This window comes from Drosophila persimilis, unplaced genomic scaffold (genome assembly GCF_003286085.1).
Source record: "Drosophila persimilis strain 14011-0111.01,24,50 unplaced genomic scaffold, DperRS2 tig00000780-arrow-arrow-pilon, whole genome shotgun sequence".
Taxonomy (NCBI): domain Eukaryota; kingdom Metazoa; phylum Arthropoda; class Insecta; order Diptera; family Drosophilidae; genus Drosophila; species Drosophila persimilis.
The window spans coordinates 163,400-186,276 of NW_020825353.1; the positions used below are offsets into that span (position 1 = coordinate 163,400).

At 41.1% G+C, this 22,877-nt stretch overlaps 3 protein-coding genes across 3 annotated transcripts in view; 1 reads left to right on the plus strand and 2 right to left on the minus strand.

Moving 5' to 3' along the window:
* Window positions 1–4,829: 4,829 nt before the first annotated feature.
* LOC113566570 (putative mediator of RNA polymerase II transcription subunit 29) lies at window positions 4,830–5,946 on the minus strand. The gene is made up of 3 exons (XM_026992773.1): window positions 5,610–5,946; window positions 5,454–5,546; window positions 4,830–4,846 (listed from the first exon to the last, which is right to left on the minus strand). Exons 1-3 carry the CDS (start codon window positions 5,944–5,946, stop codon window positions 4,830–4,832), a joined length of 447 nt encoding a protein of 148 aa, XP_026848574.1.
* A 96-nt stretch (window positions 5,947–6,042) lies between these two features.
* The window catches only part of LOC113566567 (whirlin), a 30,537-nt gene continuing 13,702 nt past the window's right edge, over window positions 6,043–22,877 (minus strand). Inside the window, exons 5-18 of the mRNA XM_026992738.1 lie at window positions 22,018–22,295; window positions 21,627–21,947; window positions 21,391–21,562; window positions 21,221–21,331; window positions 21,086–21,115; window positions 19,631–19,725; window positions 19,327–19,443; window positions 19,041–19,230; window positions 18,183–18,260; window positions 10,132–10,212; window positions 7,427–7,513; window positions 6,403–6,597; window positions 6,240–6,332; window positions 6,043–6,171 (exon numbers count right to left, since the gene is read on the minus strand). Of these exons, the coding sequence (XP_026848539.1) occupies window positions 6,043–6,171; window positions 6,240–6,332; window positions 6,403–6,597; window positions 7,427–7,513; window positions 10,132–10,212; window positions 18,183–18,260; window positions 19,041–19,230; window positions 19,327–19,443; window positions 19,631–19,725; window positions 21,086–21,115; window positions 21,221–21,331; window positions 21,391–21,562; window positions 21,627–21,947; window positions 22,018–22,295 (1,977 nt within the window). The remainder of the gene's footprint in view (window positions 6,172–6,239; window positions 6,333–6,402; window positions 6,598–7,426; window positions 7,514–10,131; window positions 10,213–18,182; window positions 18,261–19,040; window positions 19,231–19,326; window positions 19,444–19,630; window positions 19,726–21,085; window positions 21,116–21,220; window positions 21,332–21,390; window positions 21,563–21,626; window positions 21,948–22,017; window positions 22,296–22,877) is intronic.
* Window positions 13,044–17,657, plus strand: LOC6602270. Its single transcript, XM_002027283.2, has 2 exons — window positions 13,044–13,167; window positions 17,225–17,657. The coding sequence occupies exon 2, from the start codon at window positions 17,293–17,295 to the stop codon at window positions 17,587–17,589; it is 297 nt and encodes a 98-aa protein (XP_002027319.1). The 5' UTR covers window positions 13,044–13,167; window positions 17,225–17,292; the 3' UTR covers window positions 17,590–17,657.

Here is a 22,877-nt window from a genome sequence, read left to right on the forward strand (position 1 = left end):
TGTTTTTTTTTTGTTGTTGTTTTCTTTATGTATATGTAAATACCAAGGACAATATCATTTGTTTTTCACTTTGTTTTTGCAATAATTTAATTAATAATATAATAATATTAAATCAGCGCTTTCCTCAAACATTTCCATATCCATTTTCATGTTCTGTTTCAGTTTTCCTTTTTATATATATCCGCTATGCTAATGCGTTTACATTTGGTTTTAATTTTGATAAATACAATTATTATTAATGCTTCAATAAATTGTTGTTGTTCGCTTTAAATGTTTAACTTTATGCTGGTTTTTTTTTTGTTTTTTCAAAAAATTCTCCTTTACAATATACACAACTGAAATACTTTTAACAATGGATTTTCTTTCTAGCACTATGCTCTAGTTTAGCTCGATCTTTTGCGTAATGCCTGGTGTTTTTCTTTCCTAATTCTCAGTTTTTTTTTTGTTTTTGTTTTTTTTCGGATGGGGATAAAGAGATTAGATCAGATCAGATTAGAGATTCAACATAAATAAAAGGAATTTTCGGTACATCTGGGGGTTGCTGTCTCGCAAGCAAAGCAAATTGGCTCTAGAAACCACTTTTTGTAGGTGCAGGTTCGGTTCGGTTAAAGAAAGAAATTCAAATTGTACATATACCATATATAAATATATGTTCTTTTGCTATGAGAATTTGACTATATGTTTTTGTATTTGGTTTTGTGGTTCAGTGGTTCATACGGTGCTTTGTTCTTGTGTTCTTTTCTTTACTTTTCTTTACTTTTCCTAAATTTTCTTTTGCTTTTTCTTGATATATGTATGTATGATAAAAAATATAAAAGTGAGCATTGAAATTTACCTTCATTCGTTCCGTTCTTCTTCCTATATGTATATATATATATATCTAGGTATATATATATATATGTATATATATGTATATATATATTACAAGTCAGTGTTTGTTTGTGTTTGTCGTGTCTATATAGCAGATACAGATATATAACCATTTCTTGTTATGTACTAGGTGGCACAGTTTGTTTTTTGTTGTAGTTTTAGTTGGTTGTTTGTTGTTGGTTTTTGTGGTCTGGTCTGAATGAATAAGGGGTTGTCTGTAAGGGGGAGATCAACTCAAAAGCGAGACCTGGAAATAATAAGAGATCTTGTCTATCTGTTCAATATACACAGTTATACGTTTACATATACATATATATTTATCGATATATCTACAAGTTGGATTATCTCTGATTAAAAGTCTAGCTCAATCTTTATTTTACAACTGGTTTGCTTCGGCTGAGGCTCTGCTAATCGGTAATACAGTTATCCATATCGACTAGAATCCATATTAACTATCGGCTATTGCTATTTATTTTACGATATTTAAGTGGTACATGGTTGTTTGTGGTTTGTGGCTCCTTTCTATTACATACATACATTTATAGTACGTTTTCGCATGGTATTTATAAGCTTTCGTTTCTTCTTCCGATTCCGATTTCGATTCTGATTCCGATATTACGATTTTCTGTTTCTGTTTCTGTTTGGTGTTGGTTGAATGAGTTTAAATGCCGTTTACCCTTTTATAAGCATAGCATATAGATAGCCTTTTGGTTGTTGTTTTGTAATCGTATTCCTATATAGTAAGTACCTACTATACATATACTGTTGTATATAGTTTGCTTCATCGGTGTGTGTTTGTGTGTAACTGTGTGTGTGTGTGGGGGTGTGTGTGTGTGGGTGTTGAAGTTGAAATTGAAATTGTATTTGAATTTTACATAAATTGAAATTGTTTTTTGGTGGCTTTGCTTAAAATTGCTTCTCATTGTCGTTTACAATTTAGATATAGTTTAGCATTCTATAAATACGATATATGTATAGTATGTGTTATGTTTAGCATGTATTTCATGTATATATTATGTTAGTTAGATATTTATCTGATAGTTACAAAGTTAGGTAAGCCTTGTCTTCGGAATCTATCGCAATATACAGAGGCGTCCGTCCGTCCGGCCTGTCAGGGGTAATTAATCCGTTAATCCGCTGATACATACACATACATTCCCCGCTCGGACATCGTAAACTGAGTGTTTTGTGTGTTTATAAATTTTGGAAAATTCAATTTGTAATTTGTATTTGTAATTAGATTTTTGTTTGTCTTTTATGTGGTAGAATCACTAACAATAAGTAACAGCATAAGCTTGTTTTTTGTTTCGAATTTTCATCATTTTCATCGTTTTCATGTATGTAGCTAAAAATGTACATAACTAATATACAGTAAAGCGTTTAATTACATAATAGTCAACAAAAGTACAAGTACAATATCTCGTTAACGATTCAATTTCTCAATTTGTTTAATAAATATTCTGTGGTTTTATTTTTTTCTTTGTTTAGCTTTTTTTAGCTTTCCATACAGACACGTACATACATACATACATACATAGAGAGTTAATAAGAGAGAGAGAGAGAGAGAGCTTAGCAGAGAAATGGATTCTGTTAGTTTCGTAATGGAGAAAACAAGCCATACTATAACTATATATGTTTATTGTACGAGTATATCTCTAGACACAAAGTTAAGCTGTTGTTGCGGGACTTGGACTTGGACATGGACTTGGGTGTCGAACAAGTTGCTCTACGTACGTAAGACATGCAAAAGTTTCACTTGAATCCAAACACTATCACACACAACGAACGAAATCAACAACAAATCAATTGCCAAAACGATGACTGACCAAGTGATTGAACGATTGAGTGAGTGACAGATATACATAGGTGGATCGGTACACCGGTAGATCGGCTCATCGATCCATAGAGAGAGCGAAAAATAGCTTTGTTTTCTATTAAAAAGGTTTTTGTTTTGTTTTGTTTTGTTTTTGCTAATATTTTACAGAATATATATGAAGTTTCTGGTTGTTGCACAATCAGTTGTTAGGTCGTGCCCTGGTTTTTGTTCTTCTTTAAGATTTGGTTTTTATTCTTTTACTCTTTTATTCTTTTATTTTTTATTTGCTCGTGATCGCGCCCTGTCGGCCCGGCTCTTTATGCTTCAACATCGTTTAACTTTTACTTAATGCCAATCAACCTCAAATTCTAAGCGTTCTTTTTAGTTTTTCTCTACAGCGTAAATGTTATTGGTAGCTCTCCTAGTGGTAGAATAGCGTAGCTCCTTCCCTTTGTAGTTTCATAATTCGTTTACCATTTTTTGGGGCTCTGGGTTGGGGTTGGAGTTGGGACTGGGATTGGGGCTGGTGTTGTGATTCGGAATCGGGGATTGGCTTGGGATCGGGCTGGTTAGTAAGGGTGTGGTGTGGTGTGGTGTGGTGTGAGGGATATACATAATCTTACTAAGTTTGTGAAGGGAAATACAATTTTGCAGCTGGTTTTTTCTGGTGTTGATTTAACATTTAACAAACATTCAAAAATTGTGCAGTGTGCAGTTTAAGTTGTACTAATAACAGGGATATCTCGGCAGTGCTGTCAAGTCGATCGGATGATCGCTCAAAGAGGGGCACAGAATGTATGGATGCTTTATAAGTTTCCTTCAATCTCATCCATTCTTTTCGATCAACTCTACAACACTGCAGGAATATTGTTTGATATTTTGGATAAATTTCAAAATTTTTTTGTATGCGCTTCTCTGGCTAAGTTTTTCGAGTGGGTGTCAGTGTGCTGTGTTCGTGTGAGTTTGTGTGTGTGTGTGGTTATGGGCGTGGCCTCTGCTTGTGGGTATCTTGTCTTGAATATATTTACTTTTGTTAATTTTTACATGACTTGCGATTTAGCTTTAAGATTATCTTTAATTTTTACAAATTATCTTTTGCTTAGGTGGGCTCTTATTTGTTTGTTCTTGAGTGTTTTGTGGCTGTGAATTATATATTGCTGCTTGAATTCTATAAAAAATTTGGCAATATGCATGCGTATGCGTATGTGTGTTCAGTGTGTGTGTGAATACTAGTGCTTATGTGTGTGTTCAGTGTGTGTGTCTGCTGGTGTCCGTGAGAGTGTAACAAAAGCTTTTTTGTGGCTTATTCTTTTTACATTTACAGTGTCTTCGGCTGTTTTTCATTTCCTAATTTGTTTCTCTGCATCGTCTTCTTTTTGCTTACTGCTTAGTGGATTCTTTAGATACGTTAATTGTTATTATTTTTGGTTTTCTTTTTAACATTTGTAAGCTCTTGGTTTTCTTAATGTATGCCATATTTTGCTGTTGCATTCTCTTCTGGGGGCTGTTCTGTTTTGTCTGTAGGTTTCCCTTCGAACAACTTCTCCTACAGTAATATCGTGGAAATAAACTCTTTTCTGCCAGTTTATCAGTTTAAACATAATGCCCGTAATGTCTAACCATTTAAACTACTTTGCTCGATTGTTAATCAATAGTAATAATAATCATACAATAATATGTTTACACAGATTTACACATTTCGACTAGCGCGTGGTACGTGGTACGTGGTTCGAGAGAGTTTCGTCTTAGGATTTCTAGGTTATGTTCTGCTCGGTTCTGGTTAGGTTCTTGACTGGTTAATCTAGTTTGGGGATCGGTTGGTTTTTTTTGTTGATTTCTACTTGCTGCCTCGGGGGTGGGGGCAGGCCATATAATTGTTTTGGGGACTTAAATAGGAGGCTAGTGGAGTGAGTGGAGAAAGCAAGGGAGATGCTCTGGGCTTTTATCGGTATTTTTTTGTATATTTGATTTTTTTCTGTCTTTTTTCTTTGGCAGTGTTGAAATTTTACTTTTGATATTTGTTAAAATAAAAAATAAAATAATATAAAAAACAATTATATGGAATATTCAAAGGTTGGATTTACTCAAAAGTTTTCAACCCAAAATGTTGGTCTTCATTCGGGATATTTTTTGTATTTTTTTTTTAGAGCATCTCTTTAGCTACAAAAAAACAACACGACATGGAAATTCTCTATGGGAATAGCTGGGGAAGGTGGGACTGGTGGTGTTGTGACTGGGGCTGGGTGAGAGGCTCATTGCAACAACATTTAATTAAAAATGTATTCTATATTCCACATATACGTTTACAGCATTTTCCAGGGGATAAAAGTATACACATGTACGTAACCAAATTTGTATCTCTTGTCAAGCGCGTTTTGTTCAGTGTAGTAGGAGGCGTGCATGAGGGGCGGGGGGAGAGACTCTGTTCTGTTTGGGTCGGAATTAGTTAGCACAATTAAACTGTTGACTGGTTGAATTGCTGTTCTTTAGTTTGAAATAATGTTCCCAAAAACTTGTTGCTCCAATTGCATTTTTCAGTTTCGACTTTTTTTTTACTGGTAAACGGAATTATTATGAGATTTGTAGCTGTTGCTGCTGCTGCTGTAGCGCTGATGCTGCTGCTGCTGTTGTTGTTGCTGTTGCTGCTGCTGTGATGATTGCTGATGGGAATGATGGGGGTTGTGGTGGTGGTGCTGCTGCTGCTGTAGGTCGTGGTGGTCACGATGGCGGTGTTCGTGGAGGTGTTGTTCGTGTCCTTGGTATTCACGCTCACGTTGCTCGCGCAGTTCACGCTGATCGCGAAGCTGTCGACGTTGTTGGTGTTGCTTCTGCTCGCGTGTGGGCGTTGCATGCTGCTGCTCTCGCTGCTGCTCTCGCTGCTGCTCTCGCTGCTGTTCTCGCTGCTGTTCTCGCTGCTGCTCGCGCTGCTGTTCCCGTGTTGGTGTTGCCTCACGCGAAGCTTTCGTTGGTGTGTTGGTGTTCAGTTGTTGGTGAGTTTTGGCCGCAGTTGTTGCTGCCGTTGGTGGCTGTGTGGTTTGTGTGGTCTTTGTTGTCTGTGTCGTTTGTGTCGTCTGAGTCGTTTGTGTTGTGTTTGTGGTGGGAGGAGTGTTGGGATGATACTGATGGGGATGCTGATGATTGTTGAGCGCAGTCTGACTGCCGTACAGGCTGTTGCTGTTGTTGCTGCTGATGTTGTTGTGTAGCTCATGAGGCAGTGGCGGTGGATTCTTGGCTCTTGTTAGCGGTATTGGTGTTGGCATTGGTTTTGGCGTCTCCGTTAAATCGATGCCCCATTCGTAGAGGAACTCGAGTTTTTGTCGTTCCAATGGGTCACTGGCCGGCAGGGCAAGCAAATGTTAGGCTTCTAAAAATATCAACGCTGTTGGCTTCGGTTCCAAATTTGATTTCTTTGCTTCGACAACTAAGAAGGTTATTTCAGCCTTTTCACGATTAGCAAAGCACTCGGCTATCAGTCGAGCAACCTCCTGGAATATCATCAAGCAATGTTACCCAATTCGAGAACTTGAAGTGAACTGTTTTAAATATATCTTACCTGATGATGTAGACCCTCAACCTTTGTTCCATCTACCTCCAGTATCAGTTGCCCGACCTCCAGGCCGCCCGCTTCAAATGCTGCACCGTTTTCCTGTCACAAGATCGATTGGCCATGGATTCATATATATTTTGGAAGGGGTGAATCGGTATGTTATACTCACATGGATATTGATTATCCTAGGGAGCGGGTGTTTTGTATTAGCACCACCTTCGATAGCAATACCTAAAATTGGTTTGGTTTTCTTAACTGTAATGTGTAAGTTGCCTCTATGATCAGGTACGACGTTTGGATTGTGTTCATGTGTTTGTTCAGTCGTTGAACCACCATTCTGCTCAGCGGACAGACGCTGCATGGACTGCAAAAGAGACAAAAGTCACACAAAAGGCAATTCAAATTGCATTAATATAGATATCTTATATATGTACATGTGTATATCGAGGATTTATCATTTGAGTAGCTCTATATTGGTGGCTGGAAAAAGGAAACCAAGGCTATGGTGACCAACTTGAACTACTGCTTAGATTATCTAGGAACTCTAGTTCAAATCGTGTCTGGATCTTAAGAAAAGTAGAAGCTAGCTAAAGTAGATTTTGTGTGGGAATCGCAAGCAAAGAGATACATATGTAAGTATTTTCTGGAATGTTTGGTATACTGTTTGGTATTTTGTGTAGGACAAACAAAAGGTAACGGTTCAATTCAAGCTAAGTTTGAGGCCAATTCAAGTTTACAAAGATTACTAGTTTAATATTATATAATTAAATGGCATAATTGTAGTTTCTTTTTGAGAAAGGTAAAGTAAAGAGAGAGAGAGAGATAGAGAGAGAGAAAAAGGAGAGATTTTTGTGTGTGTTTTGTTTTGGAATGAGTCATGAAATGCTTGAGGCGATCAAATTGTATTCAATTTAGCTGGTGTGGGGGAGGAGAGCAGAAAATACTGACAAAAATACTGAAAATACGGAAAATACTGAAAATACCGAAAATACTGATAATATTGTACTTGGAGAATTGGAGGAGAATTTTTAGGAACCGCATTTCAGTTTTGTTTTCTGATTCATTTTTAGTTTTTGTTTGTAGTAGTAGTTGGCATTCATGTGCTTTCGTATAACTGGTATTTATTTCGTTAGATAGTATCTGGTATTTTAGTGTGCTTGCACTAGAGTTGTAGCTGTTGTTGTAGCACTCACCTGATGCCTTCGTACACCTTTATCGCCCAGCAATGTGCCGCCTTCTTCCTTCATATCGAAACTCCTTGAGAGTTTTGTGGCCAACTCCTAATTTTTTTTTTTTTTTTTTATTTTGCATTTGCAATTTTTCAGATAAGGCCACATTTTTCATTGACAAAGATTTGTTGTTTTTTTGTTGCACAGTGAGCAAATTGATCAGATTGTTTGATTGATTTTTGGTTGTACAATAAATTGGTTGAATGTAAAATGAAAATAGTAGAAATATTTTGCATAAGAATTGGTTGTAGTTGGTTTGTAGAAGAGATAATTATTTGCTTTATGTGTTATGTGGCTAGACATACATATTTATATATGAAGTTCTTGATTTTGCCTTTTTTCAAATTGTTTGCTATGTGTTTTGCTTCTCGTTCACTTGCAAACATACAGATAGAAACTTAATTGAATAAAGTATGACATTTCACTGTACGGCAGGACAGAGTAAAGTTGAGTAGTGGTTCAGGTCGGGAGGAGGATGTTGTGTTTGTGGTAGGACAGAGCACTGGGGACAGAGTACAGAGTACTATATATGCCAAAGCGTGCCTTGGAGAGAGAAAAAGTTGGAGTTGTGTATCGATTGGCATTCAAAGTGGATTGAGCTGAGCTGATTTGCCTTCCACTGACGAGCTTTGATTTCTGCATTCGATTTGTCTTTCCCTTTTTTTCTTTTTCCTTTATTTTTATTTGGAACCTTTTACGATATTGGATTAGTCTTTTGACAGAAGCATGGCTTTAGTTTTCGTATGCAGAGTTGCTAGAGAATGAAATGTATGAAAAATCATGTGGATAAATATCCGAATATTCACCCTTTTGGGCATTTGGACAGGGAAAGAAGAATGGTAAACTCTTTCCAATTTCATTGATGTGATACCTAAATTCACATACATAAAGAGCTGGTCCAGAATCCAGAGTCCGGAGGACTCCAGACAAGGTATACTTGGAGAGAGAGAGAGAGTTTCTCTTCGGAAATCAATTTAAAAGAACAATCGTTCGTACGTCACGTGACACCAAAATCTCGGGACTCGGGATTAGGTTCTTCTGAAAATTGGGTCTCTGGTGCAAGTTATGAGTATGCGAGAGTGCTGCTGTTCGTGTGTCCAAGGATCTGTTTTTGTTTATGTTTATGTTTGTGTTTCTGTCTGCGGATACGACTGTGTGTGTGTGTGTGTGTGGGTGGGTGTGTGTTTGTGTTTTGGTGCACTTTAAGGCTTGGCAGCTATACAATTGTGTATTGATAAGTACTTGATACAAAAACGACTTGCAAAATTGGCAGCTAAGACACTTAGATTTTGATGGCTACACTAATTGGGCTAAGAGTTTCCATTGGTGGGAGCAAAGCGCTAACTAAAGCTTCAAGAACTTTCAACTTACATACGAATATTTGGCAGTATGTTACAGGTCTAGGAATTTGCTAACTACAACTAGGAAAGAGTGCTGTGTGTGTGTGTGTGTGTGTGTGTGTGTGTGTTGTGTATGTGTTGTGTGTGTGTGTGTGTGTGGGGCAGCAGCAGCTAAAAGTAAGGCCAAAACAAATGGGGGAGTTGTTGTACACTAATTACAGGGCAAAGGAAAAAAAAATTACCGAAAGAATACTACGGAAAACATTATGTGTGAAGGGTGATTCGGTGGACCAAGACCAAGACCAAGACCAAGACTCGGAGGATTGATCTCGATTTGATTTGATTCGATATCGGTGTACGACTTGGCGTGTGTTTTTAGAAATCAGGGTGACTCATGCGTAAATGTGCAAATGTATTTTTCAAGCTTTTTTTTCTGGTTTATTAATTTGACATTTCGTTTTTCCGGTTTGGGTTTTCGGTTATTGGTTTTCGGCCATTTAAATTGCATTTGTGGACTCTTGGCTTCGATTTAGTTTCGTGTCTAGTTTAGCTTTTTGGTTTTTAGGTACTTACATTGACAGTTATGTATATCATGTACTTTACAAAGAGACTAAGGAACTCTAGATGAAAGATTTGTAGAGTGCATCACGATTGGTATCAAATTAAAGATGGAACAAATGGAAAATAATACGTACATACATATTGGAGTGGAGTGGAGTGGAGTGGATTGACTGACTGACTGTCTGATGGTGGGTGGTGGGTGGTTAGGTGGGGCAAGCAAAACTTCGATTTTAATTTTTTTTAGTGAGAGAACACAAAACGGAAACACAATTCCTACGAATACAACACAAAATTCTGGAAATGCAGTTTAATTTAAATTGTAATTTTTTAGTAGTACTTTTTTATTGCACTTGTTTTTGTTGTGGTGGTGGTTGTTGCAATGCACATACAAAACAGTTAGGTTTGGTTGGTTAGTTAGTTAGTTAGTTAGTTTAAAGAGAGAGACAGTGACAGAGTTACAGAATAGAGATAGATTTAGAGAGTTAGAGAGAGAGAGAGAGAGCGAGTAGGTGAGAGAGTGATAGCAACAATCTAAGTTCAGGCTAAATTGAATGCAACGAGAAGATGCAGATCGAAAAACAAAATGCAGACTGTGAGAGAACATTTGGCAGACACATTTTCCACTCAAGTTTCGAGCACAATTTTCAGTTTTGTGGTTGCTGGTGTTTGCTATTTTTTTTTTTATTTATGATTAGGTTTGTTTTGTTTTGTTTGGTTTTTTGTGGTGGTTTTCGTTTAACAGTTAACGAAAAATACATTGGCACTTACTAGAGGTCGTCCCCAATACCATGATTTGACACGTTGTGTTAAACCACCCAAATGTGAACGTAGTCCATCTAAGTAGCCGCCCTGAAATGCACACAAATGAACAAACGAGAACAATTTCGGGGGAGTACGGGGCAAACAAAGAAACGAATCCAACTCAAGAAACACAGGAAAAACAAGATCTGGTGGGGTCTATGGATCTGATGGACGGAAACGAAAAGTGAGAGTGCCGCGTGAAATGAGAGGCTCTAGGGGAAATTATGAAACGAAAAATCAGTGTGTTCTAAGTATACGAGTACGAGTACAACTCAAAAGTAAGACAGAGAGACAGATAGACAGAGAGAGAGAGAGAGAGAGAGAGAGAAGGATTTTGTGGGTCTTTGTGGGGTTCCTAGTGGGTTGTTACAGATTGTATGTTCAATAGCTATCTATTCAAGCTACATTCCAATTGTTTACTGGATACACGCGATGATAAAAGTACATAACTCTACGGGCTATTAAGAGTGGTCTTTTTAGTTGGTTTTACCGAATGGTTTCATAAGTTTTACTATAGAAATGTTAACTCCTAAATATATTGTATATTCAAGAAATGTTATCATATATTTAGATGGTCGGTTATATAGAATTATGTAGTTTTGTTTTACATCTACCAAAAATGGATTGCTACTCCAGGAATATATATTATTCTATCCCTTTGTGTCATGTTGTTTCCAATGGGTGCTACTCGAGGGTCTATCTTTACGTACTAAAGCTCAAATATAGTACCTAACTAAAGGAATAGGTTTTCTATATTTTAAATGGATTTTAAATTCATTATATATACTATTTCCGTTGAGTTATAAATGTGTTTTTCTTATATGCGAATCTTTTTATTGTACTCTGCAACATTTCAGTGTAGCTGGCAATAAATGTTCCTATGCCATGCTGCATACTTTCAGGCAACATGTCACACTCATGTAGAATTCATGTAGAATTGCCAATCCTGATCTGCATCGTAAGCCGAATAATCCGCTGGCCTAACTTGTTGTATATTTCGTATGTATGTATGTTTATCTCAATTTTGTCCCCAATCTAATCTCATTTTCAAAGGCTGTATTTTCACTGGAATCACTCCATCCAGCTATTGCATCTGTTAGGTATCCAGCATACCCTTCCTTTTGGAACCAATCACAATCTCAATGTCTGTACTCCTTGGACTAGATGATGATTGGATTGGGTTTGGCCTTGGCTTAGCCTGGATGGGATCACATAGCTATTCGATGAGTGTCTATGGCACGTACACGTACAGTGTTAAACAGTGATCGACACCAATACAACAACGTTTTTCCACACACTGGTGCCTGGGATAAAATCTCGTTCGGTAGTCACTGCCTGGACTGAGATTATTCCTTCTGCAAGTACTAAAACGCGTGTGCACACGCGTTAATTTGCTAATTAGCTTTGACTGCGGCTGTCAAAACTGTGTGCGGTAATCTCCTCAAAAGCTTCATGTGGCACGTAACCATCCCCCAGAGGCCACCCCTCATCGGCCCACTTGCATTTGGAAATTATGCACACGCTACAGCCAGCAACGAAATTAGTTGGAGTCAAAACTTGGCTCAAAACGAGTAGCAGCGGGCTTAGAGTATTTACAAGAGTTTTCTGTTCGTTTTTTTTCTTTTTTTTTTTGTTTTTTTGGTTAGCTACAATTGCTTCCTTATTGGGGTTTTCTTTTGTTATGTTATGTTATGTTATGGTTTGTAGGTGTCTTTGTGTGTGTATGTGTATGCTTTGGGTTTTGTTTTGTGTGTGTGTGTGTGTGTGTTTGTGTGGAAAAGATAGTTTCGAAAAAGTGCTTAAAGTGTAACAAACGACGAATTCAGCGAGCAGCCAACGAACGCCAATTGCTTACCTGTTCCTGTTTCCCAATCATCCAGCCGTACCGATTCGATCCGATTCGATTGCGCATACGCAGCGTATGACCAGGGGAGCAATGTAGAGTAAGAGAGAGAGAGAAGAAGAAATTCCAGAAGAGACAAATTAATTATCACATCGTCACATTAAATGAACATCATCTCTTTTCAATGCCAAATGCAAACGCCTCTCCGGCCATCAGACAAAGTTTTCTGTTTGCGTCATGCCAGAGCAAAGCAAAAACCAAACAAAAGACCAGAAAAAACAAAAACGGAATAAACGGAAAACACGGAAAATGGAAAACAGCAGCACAGCTGCAGTGGCCGTCAGCTGCAGTTACACAGTATCCCGCAGATACAGAGATACATTTTACAAGCACTTACGAGTATCTGTCACCCCAGTGCTGACCGTTGCGTAAAGCTTACAATTCCATACTTCACAGCTAGTAAATCTTAGATATAATTGCAGTACAGTATAATTTTTAGCCATAAATATTGGCAATCTTTGTGTATCAAGTGGCTTTGTTGTCGTCGCTGTGGGTAATTTCTTACATTACTAGGCCATAAAAAAACTAACTTGGAAAACGCTCGTTCAGTGGCCCGACCGACATCAAAGAAAGCAAAACCCAACCAACGCCACAAAAAACCAAACAAAACACAAGATGAAATGGGAGTTTTCCCTGAAGACAACCAGTGGATACTCTTTGAAGTTCAAGGAATACCTACTCTTAGATACTTATTTACCTGAAAAGATACTGATCCAAAACTTAGACTAGGCTTCACTCGACCATTCCCTGTATCCGTTGTGGGATTCTTACAACATCCCAATACCTTTTGCCTTTTCGTAGGCAAACCCAACGCGAACTCTGTACAACTCTCTCTGAGATAGAGCAGCAATGCCGCCGCTGCTTCTGTTGTCGCTGTCTGCTGTGGCTGTGGCTGTGACTGGCTTTTGGCAGCAGCAGCAGCAACAGCAACCACTCCAGCCACAGCTCCAGCTCCAGCTCCAGCTCCAGCCACAGCTCTACCTTCAGCAAAGTCTGCAGTTTCAGTCGCGCGTCGTCGCTCCAAGCGTGAGGTTCGAGCCCAGAGAAGAATACCGAGCTTAGTAGATCGAAAAGCGGACCGAAGCTAACCAGCAAACAAAGTGCGTATTACGAGGTTTCAATTGAACACACACAAACAAGTTGACAAATCTCGCGTTTCGTTACATTTCGCGCTCTGTTTGCGGCCAAATTGTTGCATAAATACGAGTAATGCCAGCAGAAGTCGTCCCTGATTTGCCCCCTTCAGATACGATACGATGCGATACGGTGCCCTGTCCTCCGCTTCCCTGCCTTGCCATGGGTTATATCATCATCGGCCGTCTGTTTGGGGTACTGGAACTGTGGCAACAACAATTGCTGCAGAGCCCCACATGTCGGACATGTGTCGGCAGCTTTATTTCTTTGCATTTTGCATTCAATTAACTTGTGTTTCTCACCTTTTTGTTTTTGTTTTTGTTTTTGGCTGCGCTAATTTCCTTGCTTGCTGTTTTATGTTTTTAATTGCCCAAGAAGAGCCGGAGCCGGAGATGGAGACGGAGTCGGAGTCGGAGCCGGAGTCGAGTTTCAGTTGATTTGTTGACTGACTGACTGACTGACTTCTCTTTGTCTGGTCTGGTCTGTTCTGGCCCGGTCTGGTCTGATCTGTCTTTCTTTTTCGTAATTAAGTTGCTGACGGAAATGGGGGGTTCTAAGTGGCAGGGCAGCTGAATAGTTGCTAAACATTCCGACCCAGAAAGGCCATTGGCCATTGGCCATTGGATAGCCAGCGGAAAGGAAGGAAAGCCGAAGGCTCGAAAGAAAACTACATAAAAGTACAGTTTTAATGGACAATGAAGGGAATTGAAAGCCGTAAAAGTAATTGCCATTGGAAAGACATCAAATGGAACTGAAATTTCCGTAAATATTTACAACCTGAACCCAAACAGCTTCCAATTAACCAACCTGACCTAATTCTCATCAGATCCAATCTGATCGGCATAGTCTTGGCCATATTGATCAATTATATTCGTCCAGCCAGTCAGCTGTCAGCTTATTATTTGTGGGTCAACGAGCGCTGGCCCGAAATGTGAACAAAATTATTCATAGACACACTGTCACAACACAAAGCCCGGCCAACACCGACATCTCAGAGATCTGACTTCATCACAGCCAGAGCCAAAGCCACAGCCAGAGCCATAGCCATAGCCATAGCCAGAGCTACAGTCAGAGTCACAACAATAGTGTGAATTAGAGAACAAATTAAATGCTCACCTTTTGTTTGACTTTGGAAAAGTTTAAAAAGGTTCAGACGAGCACAGAACCCAGGGAAAAAGTTTCACCAGAACCAAAAGGAACAACTCCAAGTCCAACTCCAACCCCAACTGCGACTCCAGCTCCAAACTCGAACTCTGAAACCGGGAAGCACAACTTTCACAAACAAAAAGACTGAAACGAGTACAACAAAGAAAGAGAATTTTCCGAAGAATAAAGAAAAGAAAACTTCCAGTCAATTGTCTGCTGCCAGCCCATTTAACTGTATTTTTCCCTACGCACTTCATCTTTGTACCATTTTGTTCCCCTCGAAATTCCTCAAATTTTTCAATCAGTTTTCTTTTTTCTTTTTTTTTTGCTGTAAGCTGCTCGGGCGACCGTTTCAAAATCAATCAAATTTATGACTTTGCAAAGTTTTGCAGTCAAGTTTTTGTCTCGTTGCTGGCTGGCTCTAGCCATCGCTGAATTTTGTGTAACTTGAATCGAAAAGCTGGCAATCATCATTCATGGCACATGCCATTGACCTCGTTGCGTGGCAGTTGGGGGATTGCGGTGGGATCACGGGGGCAACACTCTGTCATTAGATACGCATTCAAGCGGTGAGGGGAGGAGATTTGCAGACTGGTCCACCACATCGATGCCGCTCGTTGCCCAATGTATTTCGATCCCAAAAGCGGGATTTCATTAATGCTACTACAAGGTCGAACAAATTAAATACAAAATCAATGAAATTCCCATCAACATTTTACATTTACAAATTGTCATCAGAAAAACACAGCGAATGGGGCAGAAACTCGAACCAGCAACACACACACACAGTGCAAATATCCATCAATCAATCAATCAATCATTTTTTGCGTAAATTAATTTCAATAACAAATAAATACGATATCCATGCGATACTTTCCCATAAAAGGCTTTGGACTTTGTCGTTCCATGGGTGATTCTGTTGCTGCCCAAAACCCAAAACTTCTTTCGTCTAGACTCTGGAGTGAGAGACCCCCACTGGGGCCCCCCATCACAGATCACAGATCACAGATCACAGGTTGCAGATAATTAATGATGTCAAGAGATGACAAGCCAAAGAGTGTTCGTCATAACGGTTAACCAACTTTAAAGAACAGGCCCCTCTGCTGTGCTCTTTAGCCACAATTAGGGCTCTCCCTATCGATGGTATCGGAGGGGGGAGGGCGGTAAAGTCTAACAACAAACAAGTCTTCCATCGGCGAGTCTTCAATCTCCATCTCATAATTACATTTTACACTCATTGAATTTGTGGACCGACCGGATTTCGGTTTGTCTTTCGTTTCTTTGCTACGCATCCAAATGCTTTATTTACATTATAAACAACTTTTTCTATCTCCCCCTCTGCCTGCCCCCCCTCTCTCTCTCTCTATCTCCATCCCTTTCTGGTGGCAACAATTTACTTTCCATTTATGTTTGCTCTTGACAAAGTTTTGTACCTTATTTAGTACATTTCTCTAATGACCCACTTTGAGTTTTTGGTCTCGTCTGCTCTCCCTGCCTCTCTCTCTCTCTGTCTCTCTCCCTGTCTCTCTTTCTTTGCCCCCAACTTACTCTGTAATTTCGAAACAAGAAAGAAAATCTTGTTGCGTGGACCGAAGCTGGTGGATACCCTTTGAAGATGGACAGAACCTACGGCAGCTGGCTTCGATATCTATACATGTAGAACTGTCTATCTTCGACCGATAACCTCTAAAGAAGCTATATGATATTGCGATCTTGTGGGGATTCATCTGATCAGAAATCGTAGTACCCTGCCCCCAATCAAGGGTATACAAAGTGAGTGTCCCATAAGCCAGACCAGACCAAGAGACAAACACAAGACACAGTAAACAGCTACAACAAAAAGTTGTTTGTCAGTTGTAGTTGAAATCAAACTGGTTACTCGATGCTGCCTGTCCGCCGGTCCGTGTCTGGACCCGTTCATCGGCCATCGTTCATCGGCTTTGGTCAAGCCGGGCCCAAATGGTGTCAGCTGTGTAAACAGGGCTAAGCAAGCGGATCGCCAGCAGTTTAGCTCCTCATTTGGCCCCTTCTTTGCCTGTTTCCCCCATTTCCCCTTTTTCTGTTGCAGTCCGAATCAATTTCAAGCCAAGCCAAATGAAAATCCTGCCCTGAACTTGACGATGCATGTGATACGGTTGAACGCCTTTTGCGGAAATTATTGCAATTTTCTTGTCTTCTAGCCAACACACACGCACACATCTTAAGCAGCGTGGAGTGGGGTGTGGCGTGGTGAGTGTGGCGGGCACTGTGAAAATGGGGAGGGGTTGTGGTAAGTGTGCTTTCACTTTTGCTGCACTCAACAAGCTGCAGAGGAGGAGCAGCAGCAGCAACAGCAGCAGCAGCTGAAGGAGCGGCGCTGACGAAACAAACACCACTCGAGGAAGTTCGCTCAAAGGGGGGGAACCATTCATTAGAACTTTGAAAGGGCTGGGATCTCGGATCTGGGAGCTGGGAGCTGGATCCTGGGGCTTCAACCAGGACTCTTTTGGGTAGTATTTAAGTGTGGCCTCAAATCTGCACTCAACAGCAAGTTCCATCGAAAGAGTACTTGGTAATCGCATGAGTCTTAGGTGGCTAGGAGTTCGCTCTCTTCTTGAGTGTAATTTCTACTGTAAACTTCCGAATATTGTATGCACTCCAAAGCCGAAAGTTCACTGAAGGATTTCCCCAAGCTTAGCCCTCAGCCCATAATCGCATGGATTCCTTCTCTTTGCTAAACGCTTTTCGCCACCCCCCTCTACCTCTAGCTGGTCATTAGACTGAGTTTTCCAGCCGACTGGCATTGGCAAACAAAACACTCAAACAGTGTCCACTTCCACATTGATTGCAACTTGGTTAAACAACAACAAATCATTTAAACAAATCAAACCCCAACAGGCGGACAGGACAGGACAGGACAGGACACGACAGCAGACGAGGCACCCGAAGAGGAAGGAAGGGCCAACATGGAGACCTATCTGACGGAGATCAAACAATTGCGCATACCACGCCCGAAATTCGAGCCCAACAGTTGCCACCAGCAACACCAACATGCGGTGGCAGGCGGCACATCGACAAGCTCCAGCACCACCTCCAACACGCCCACGCCCCCCCATCATCATCAGCGGCCGTGGCGACACTTTGTGCGACCCTTTACGCCGCCGCGTGATTACCATCTGCCCATGGTGGCCGGTGGAGGAGGAGGCGGAGGCGGTGGAGGAGCATGGTCCGTCGAGGAGGCCTCCATGCACGACAAGATCTGAGGAGGAGAAGCAGGCGGAGGCGGAGAAGGAGTAGCGGCAGGGAGCGGTCTGCGGTCTGTTTGACCTGGCATCGAATTGCTTACACTTATTGGCTATATGCACATGCTACATACATATATATATCTTTTTTTTGCTATATATACGATACATACATACTTATAATTGCATAATTTAGTGATTCAGTTTAGTGTTTAGTTAGTTTTAGATACCATAAATATACAATATAGATGCAAAGAATAAAGTATACAAAAAGTTGTAGAGTTTGGCTTGAGGGTGTCTTAAATGTCTGGGTTAAGGCAAGAGTACAAGTACGAGTATATTGGATAGATTGTATAGATTGTATAAGATAAGGTAGCATAGGGAGGTGTGCTGATACAATGGTGTGTTTCATTATGGGATGAAGTTGAGACAACCATCCAAAGTATGAGAGATGTCTTGAGGATAGATATGACCTGGAAGATGAATGAAATCTCAGGAAGCTACATCCCTCCCTTGATGATCACCAGAATGCGATGACCTTTAGCGATCTACTTAAATCTTTTGCAGTTCTCTGGATCCCTACAGAATACGCTCCAATCGCTTCGCTTACTCACCGTATCTTGTTCGTATTCCGGTAATAGGGTTTCGCTTCCACGGCGAGCTCTAGTTCTATGCTCATCACAGCCGTATTCCTAGCCGGGACGAAAGAATTTACAAAAATATTTTTCAGCTTCTGGTATGCTTTTTTTTTTGTTTGTTTGTTTTTGGTGACTCAAGATTATACTTTAGAGTAGAGTACTTTTACAACAATTAACAGCCAATTGGACAACATTTAAGAAAGGAAGAGAAACATAGCCGGAAACAGAGAACGCTTCAACATAAACCACATTAAACAGAGTATGAAAAAAACAACAACAAAAAAGATACACCAGACGGGACACACAAAGACACAAAGACACACAATACACAGAAGGATAAATAGAACAGATTAAACAGATTAAACAGACAGACAGAAGAGAAAGAGAACTGAAACCCTTAAAAACGCGCCGATCTTTTGGGCCCGAATGTCAATTTTGCATACCCCATTTCGGGGGGTATTAGAATTTTGTAGCTGCATTAGATGTTTACACACATATAATGGGAATCGAGCTTAGGGAAAGTATTAGACAAAAATGAAATAAACAATAAGGGAGACAAGTTCTGAAGAAAACTACAGAATATTTTCATAAATACTTATAGAAATGGTTCGAAAGACTTTTATGCTCGGAAATTTTTGCACAAAGAATTTTTGTCGGTGGGAAACTTCTAGTAGAAAGCACAGAGTTTCCCACAATAGTGAAAGTAATCGAAGAGTGAGTGAGTGAGTGAGTGAGTGAGTGGGGGAGGGCTAGCTATTGTACGAGTATGTAGGTTTTTGGCTTGGTTTGCTACACTTTTTGTTTGGGTTCACGTTCGCACGCTTCATTCCTGACCTGTTGCTGATTGTCTTTGGTTTGCTTGAATTGCAACTGATTTGGTCCCAACTGTTCGTGAGGATGATGATGACGCACAGGCACAGATCCCACGTTGCCGCTGCTGATGCTGTTGATGTTGATGCCACCCAGATGACGCAATGAGGCATGATGAGGTGGATAATGTTGCTGTTGCTGATGCTGATGCTGTTGCTGTTTCTGATGCTTTAGCTGCTGTTGTTGTTGCTGTTGTTGTTGCTGTTGTTGCTGTTGTTGCTGTTGTTGTTGTTGTTGTTGGGGTGGTGGTGGTGGCGATAATGATGATGAAGATTGGTTACTTGCTGTCTGATAATGTGATGCTGGCTGTGCGCGATGCAGTATTGGTCCCGCCGACATGGGCCGATATGGCAACTGGATTGCGGGTCTAATTCATATACACATATACATATACATATATACATCATATATAATATACGATATGTCAGTTAACAGTTACTGATGGGGCTGTAGTGTGGGGTAGTGGGTGGGGGGAGTGGTTAGGGAGTGGGGAGGTGGCGAGGTGGCGATGGAGGACAAGTGGAATGGTCAGACTGGAGTTATTTTCAAGGTACCGTTTGTGTATATCCGTTACGGTCATGCCCAGTCCCGAGTCCGATGAGGGACTACGTCCGGTGGCGGCTATAATCTCCAAATCGTCAGCTGTTACCTGTTGGGGGAACGGAACGGAACGAACGTAATGGAACGGAATGGAACGAAACGAACGATTTGGTGTTTTGCATACGATTTCAGAGAGCGAGTGACACAGTGAGGAGAGGCAGTGACAGATTTGACAGATTTTATAGATTTGACAGTTTTGATAGATTGAGTGAGTGAGTGGAGAGTGAGGAGTGGTGGAGTTGTGGAGTGAAGCTGGGTTCTAGTACAAAGCTTTTGTTGAGTTCTGTTCTACTGAGGATAGTCAGAGATAGAGACAGATCGAGAGAGTGTCTTAGAGCGACAGAGAAAGAGGGAGAGAGAGGAAGAGAGAGTGGGAGTGCTTCTCTTGATATTTAGCCATATAGAATATATAGTATATTTATATTTATATTTATATTGATATGTGGGGTGCTTCATCTGTTCGACTGTTTAGGTGTTCTGTCAGGTGCATTTTTCTTGTGGGATTACATAGAATATTTTGTTGTTTGTTATTTTACAGTATTATTTTTAATGCTTATAGAACTATAGATAACGAGTGGAGCACATCCACATACCCCCAAAGGCAATTTGTTTTGTTGTGGAAATTGCTTTGCCTCGATCAAATTTTTTGTTGCTATTTACATCTAAGGATTCATACCCTGTTTTGGAGGCAACTGTACTTGTACTTATACTTAGAGGCGTGGTTTTCTTGTAAAAATTGACATTCGTTTTCGTTTCATTTCTGTTCTGATTGTTTTCGTGTGGATTTAGCAAGGGGCCGAATCAGAGAGGTAAGCGAATAAGAAATTTTTGAAAGAAAACTGTCACAACTGAACCGGAAAGAAAGAGGAGTACGAGTACGAGTAAGATAATAACATGCAGCTTTTTGTGGAAATTAAATGAAATGAAGCATTAACAGGTTTTTGTTTCGAGTTTCAAGGGCTAGTTTAGTTTCGGGCTAAACACAGCTATTAAGTGGATACGGATCTCGTTCATTAATTAAACTACAAGTTTCGTTTTGGTTTTGGTTTTGTCCAGTGTTATTTATGTATTTAGTCTACAGATAAATCGTTTAAAGTTAAAGTAAAAGTTACAAACATACAACAATCAACAATCAACAACGACAACAACAAGAGAAAGATTTACTAAATAATAACAACATCTCGTTGGAGAGAGTAGACATATGTCTACTATATATATATATAGTGGTAGACAGTACACAGTAGACGGCTGTTAGATCTGCACACTTTTGCCTGAACATGCTCAGTGTGTGTGTGTGTGTGGTGTGTGGCGTGTGGCGTGTGGGTGTGAGGCGAGAGACGGGACGGGGTCTCTCTGATCTAAGTATATATTGTGTCTGTGTCGTAGAATAAATCTTCTAAAAAGCTTACCGGCAAATCACGGGCGGGGTCTCCCTTACGCTATAAAAGATTAAACGGAAGAGGCGTTAAACACATGCGTTTAATTACAAAGTTAGAGGCAGGTCTACGGTCTATGGTCTATGGTCTATGGTGACGGTCACTCACCCGATGCCTGTCCACGCTATAAGGATCGCGTTCCCGGCGATAGACGAGCTCATCGTATCGCGTGCGATCCTCGGGGAACACGAGTTCTCGGATCTCCGTCACTAGCGTGTGCTGGTAGGGGTATAACAATCAGATAAATGCAATAAATGGATGAGCCTTCCAGAGCATACCTTTTCGTACGTATCTAACATCTCTAGTAAGACGGCAACAAAGGCATCTATGGTCATTGCTTTCCCACTATACTCTGCAATATAGTAGGAGAGGCTTGCAAAGTGATGACGGGGCAGCAGAGAGCGGGCCTTCTCCTCCACCATGGTCGCAATCTGACCTTTTCGGCGTGCCCTAGGTATTTCGGATATATATCAGAATTAGGAGCGTCCCGTGAGAGGCGAGCGGGCATCCTCACCTTGTGCCTGTTGGACTGTAGGCATCCCAGGGCTCCATCTCGATGGAGGTACAGGAATGCGGCACTTTGCCCACATCACGTATCACCAGCGACATGCGCTTGTGGTATTTCAACTGACCAACGGCCTCGTCGTGCGTCACATCGAGAAACGATTGGCCGTTGACCTCGAGGATCTCGTCGCCGATCATCAGACCACACCGATCGGCCACACTGTCCTTGTCGACGCCGGTGACAAAGATCCCCAGGCCGTACTCCACGCCGCCGCGTATCATCAGGCCGAGGGACTGTCCCGGCTCTATGAGCAGCTCCACGCGACGTATCCTGAGGGGGTGAAAGACGGTTATAGGTGGAGAAGAGAGATTTTGGGGCCTGCCCAGCGCTCGGGACCTACCGATCGCGCCGGTCGCTCCGTCGGCCCCCGTACTCCATGGGCGGCGAGGCGGGCCTGCCGTGCCGATCCATCCAGGAGCAGGTCTGCCGGAAGGGCAGGCCCTGTCCCGAGGCCGCCGCCGCTTGATTCTGTGGATGCAGGGGTGGTGCCATCGACGCGTACATGGGGTCGCGGGAGGGTGGTCCGAATCCATGGAGCGGCGCCGTCGAGTTCAGCGTGGGCGGGGCTCTCACCGTCATACTGATTTGACGTGACGATTTCAATATCTGCACACATCTCTGCGTTAAGAAAAAATGTGGCAATAGAAGAGACACAAAAGAGAGGACAGATGCGAGCAGAAAACGAACGAACCAACAAGAAGAGAGACAGAGTAAAAGAGTAAAGGAGTAAAGGAGCAAAGGAGCAAAAAGAGAAACGGGAGCAAAAAGTACAAAATTAAATCAAACAACAAACCAAAAACCCAAACAAAAATAATTTGATTACAAAAATTACTTTGCAAAAATTTGAAAACTAAAATTCCTTACGAACAAATTCCGAAATTATTAATTAACTTAAATTGTGGGCGTGTCCCGTAGCATGGCCCTAGTCCCCCGCCCGCTTTGCTGTTGCCTGTTGGCTGTTGGCTGTTGGTTTTTGTGGTTTCATGGCTGCTGCTGCCGCTGCTGCTGTCATTATTTTAATTGTTTCTGACCAAAAATAAAAACGAAACTAATGTGAGAGTGTGCAAAATTGTGTGGGTCCAAGGGTGCTGCTCTGTGCTGCGTGCAAACGGGTCGTCGTCGTCGTCGTCGTCCTGTGAATCCTCCCAGGTGTCGCCCCCAGGGACCCCCCTGGCCCCCCTTCCAGCAGCTTGCGGCTCT

What these genes read in the sequence shown, in the direction of transcription:
- LOC113566570 (XM_026992773.1), bottom strand. Translation starts at nt 5,946, where the DNA reads ATGCCAACACCAATACCGCTAACAAGAGCCAAGAATCCACCGCCACTG. An exon ending in ACCAACACGGGAACAGCAGC is followed by an intron (nt 5,547 to 5,609) that starts GCGAGCAGCAGC and finishes AGCAGCAGCGAG; the next exon opens with AGCAGCAGCATGCAACGCCC.
- LOC6602270 (XM_002027283.2), top strand. Translation starts at nt 17,293, where the DNA reads ATGGAGACCTATCTGACGGAGATCAAACAATTGCGCATACCACGCCCG.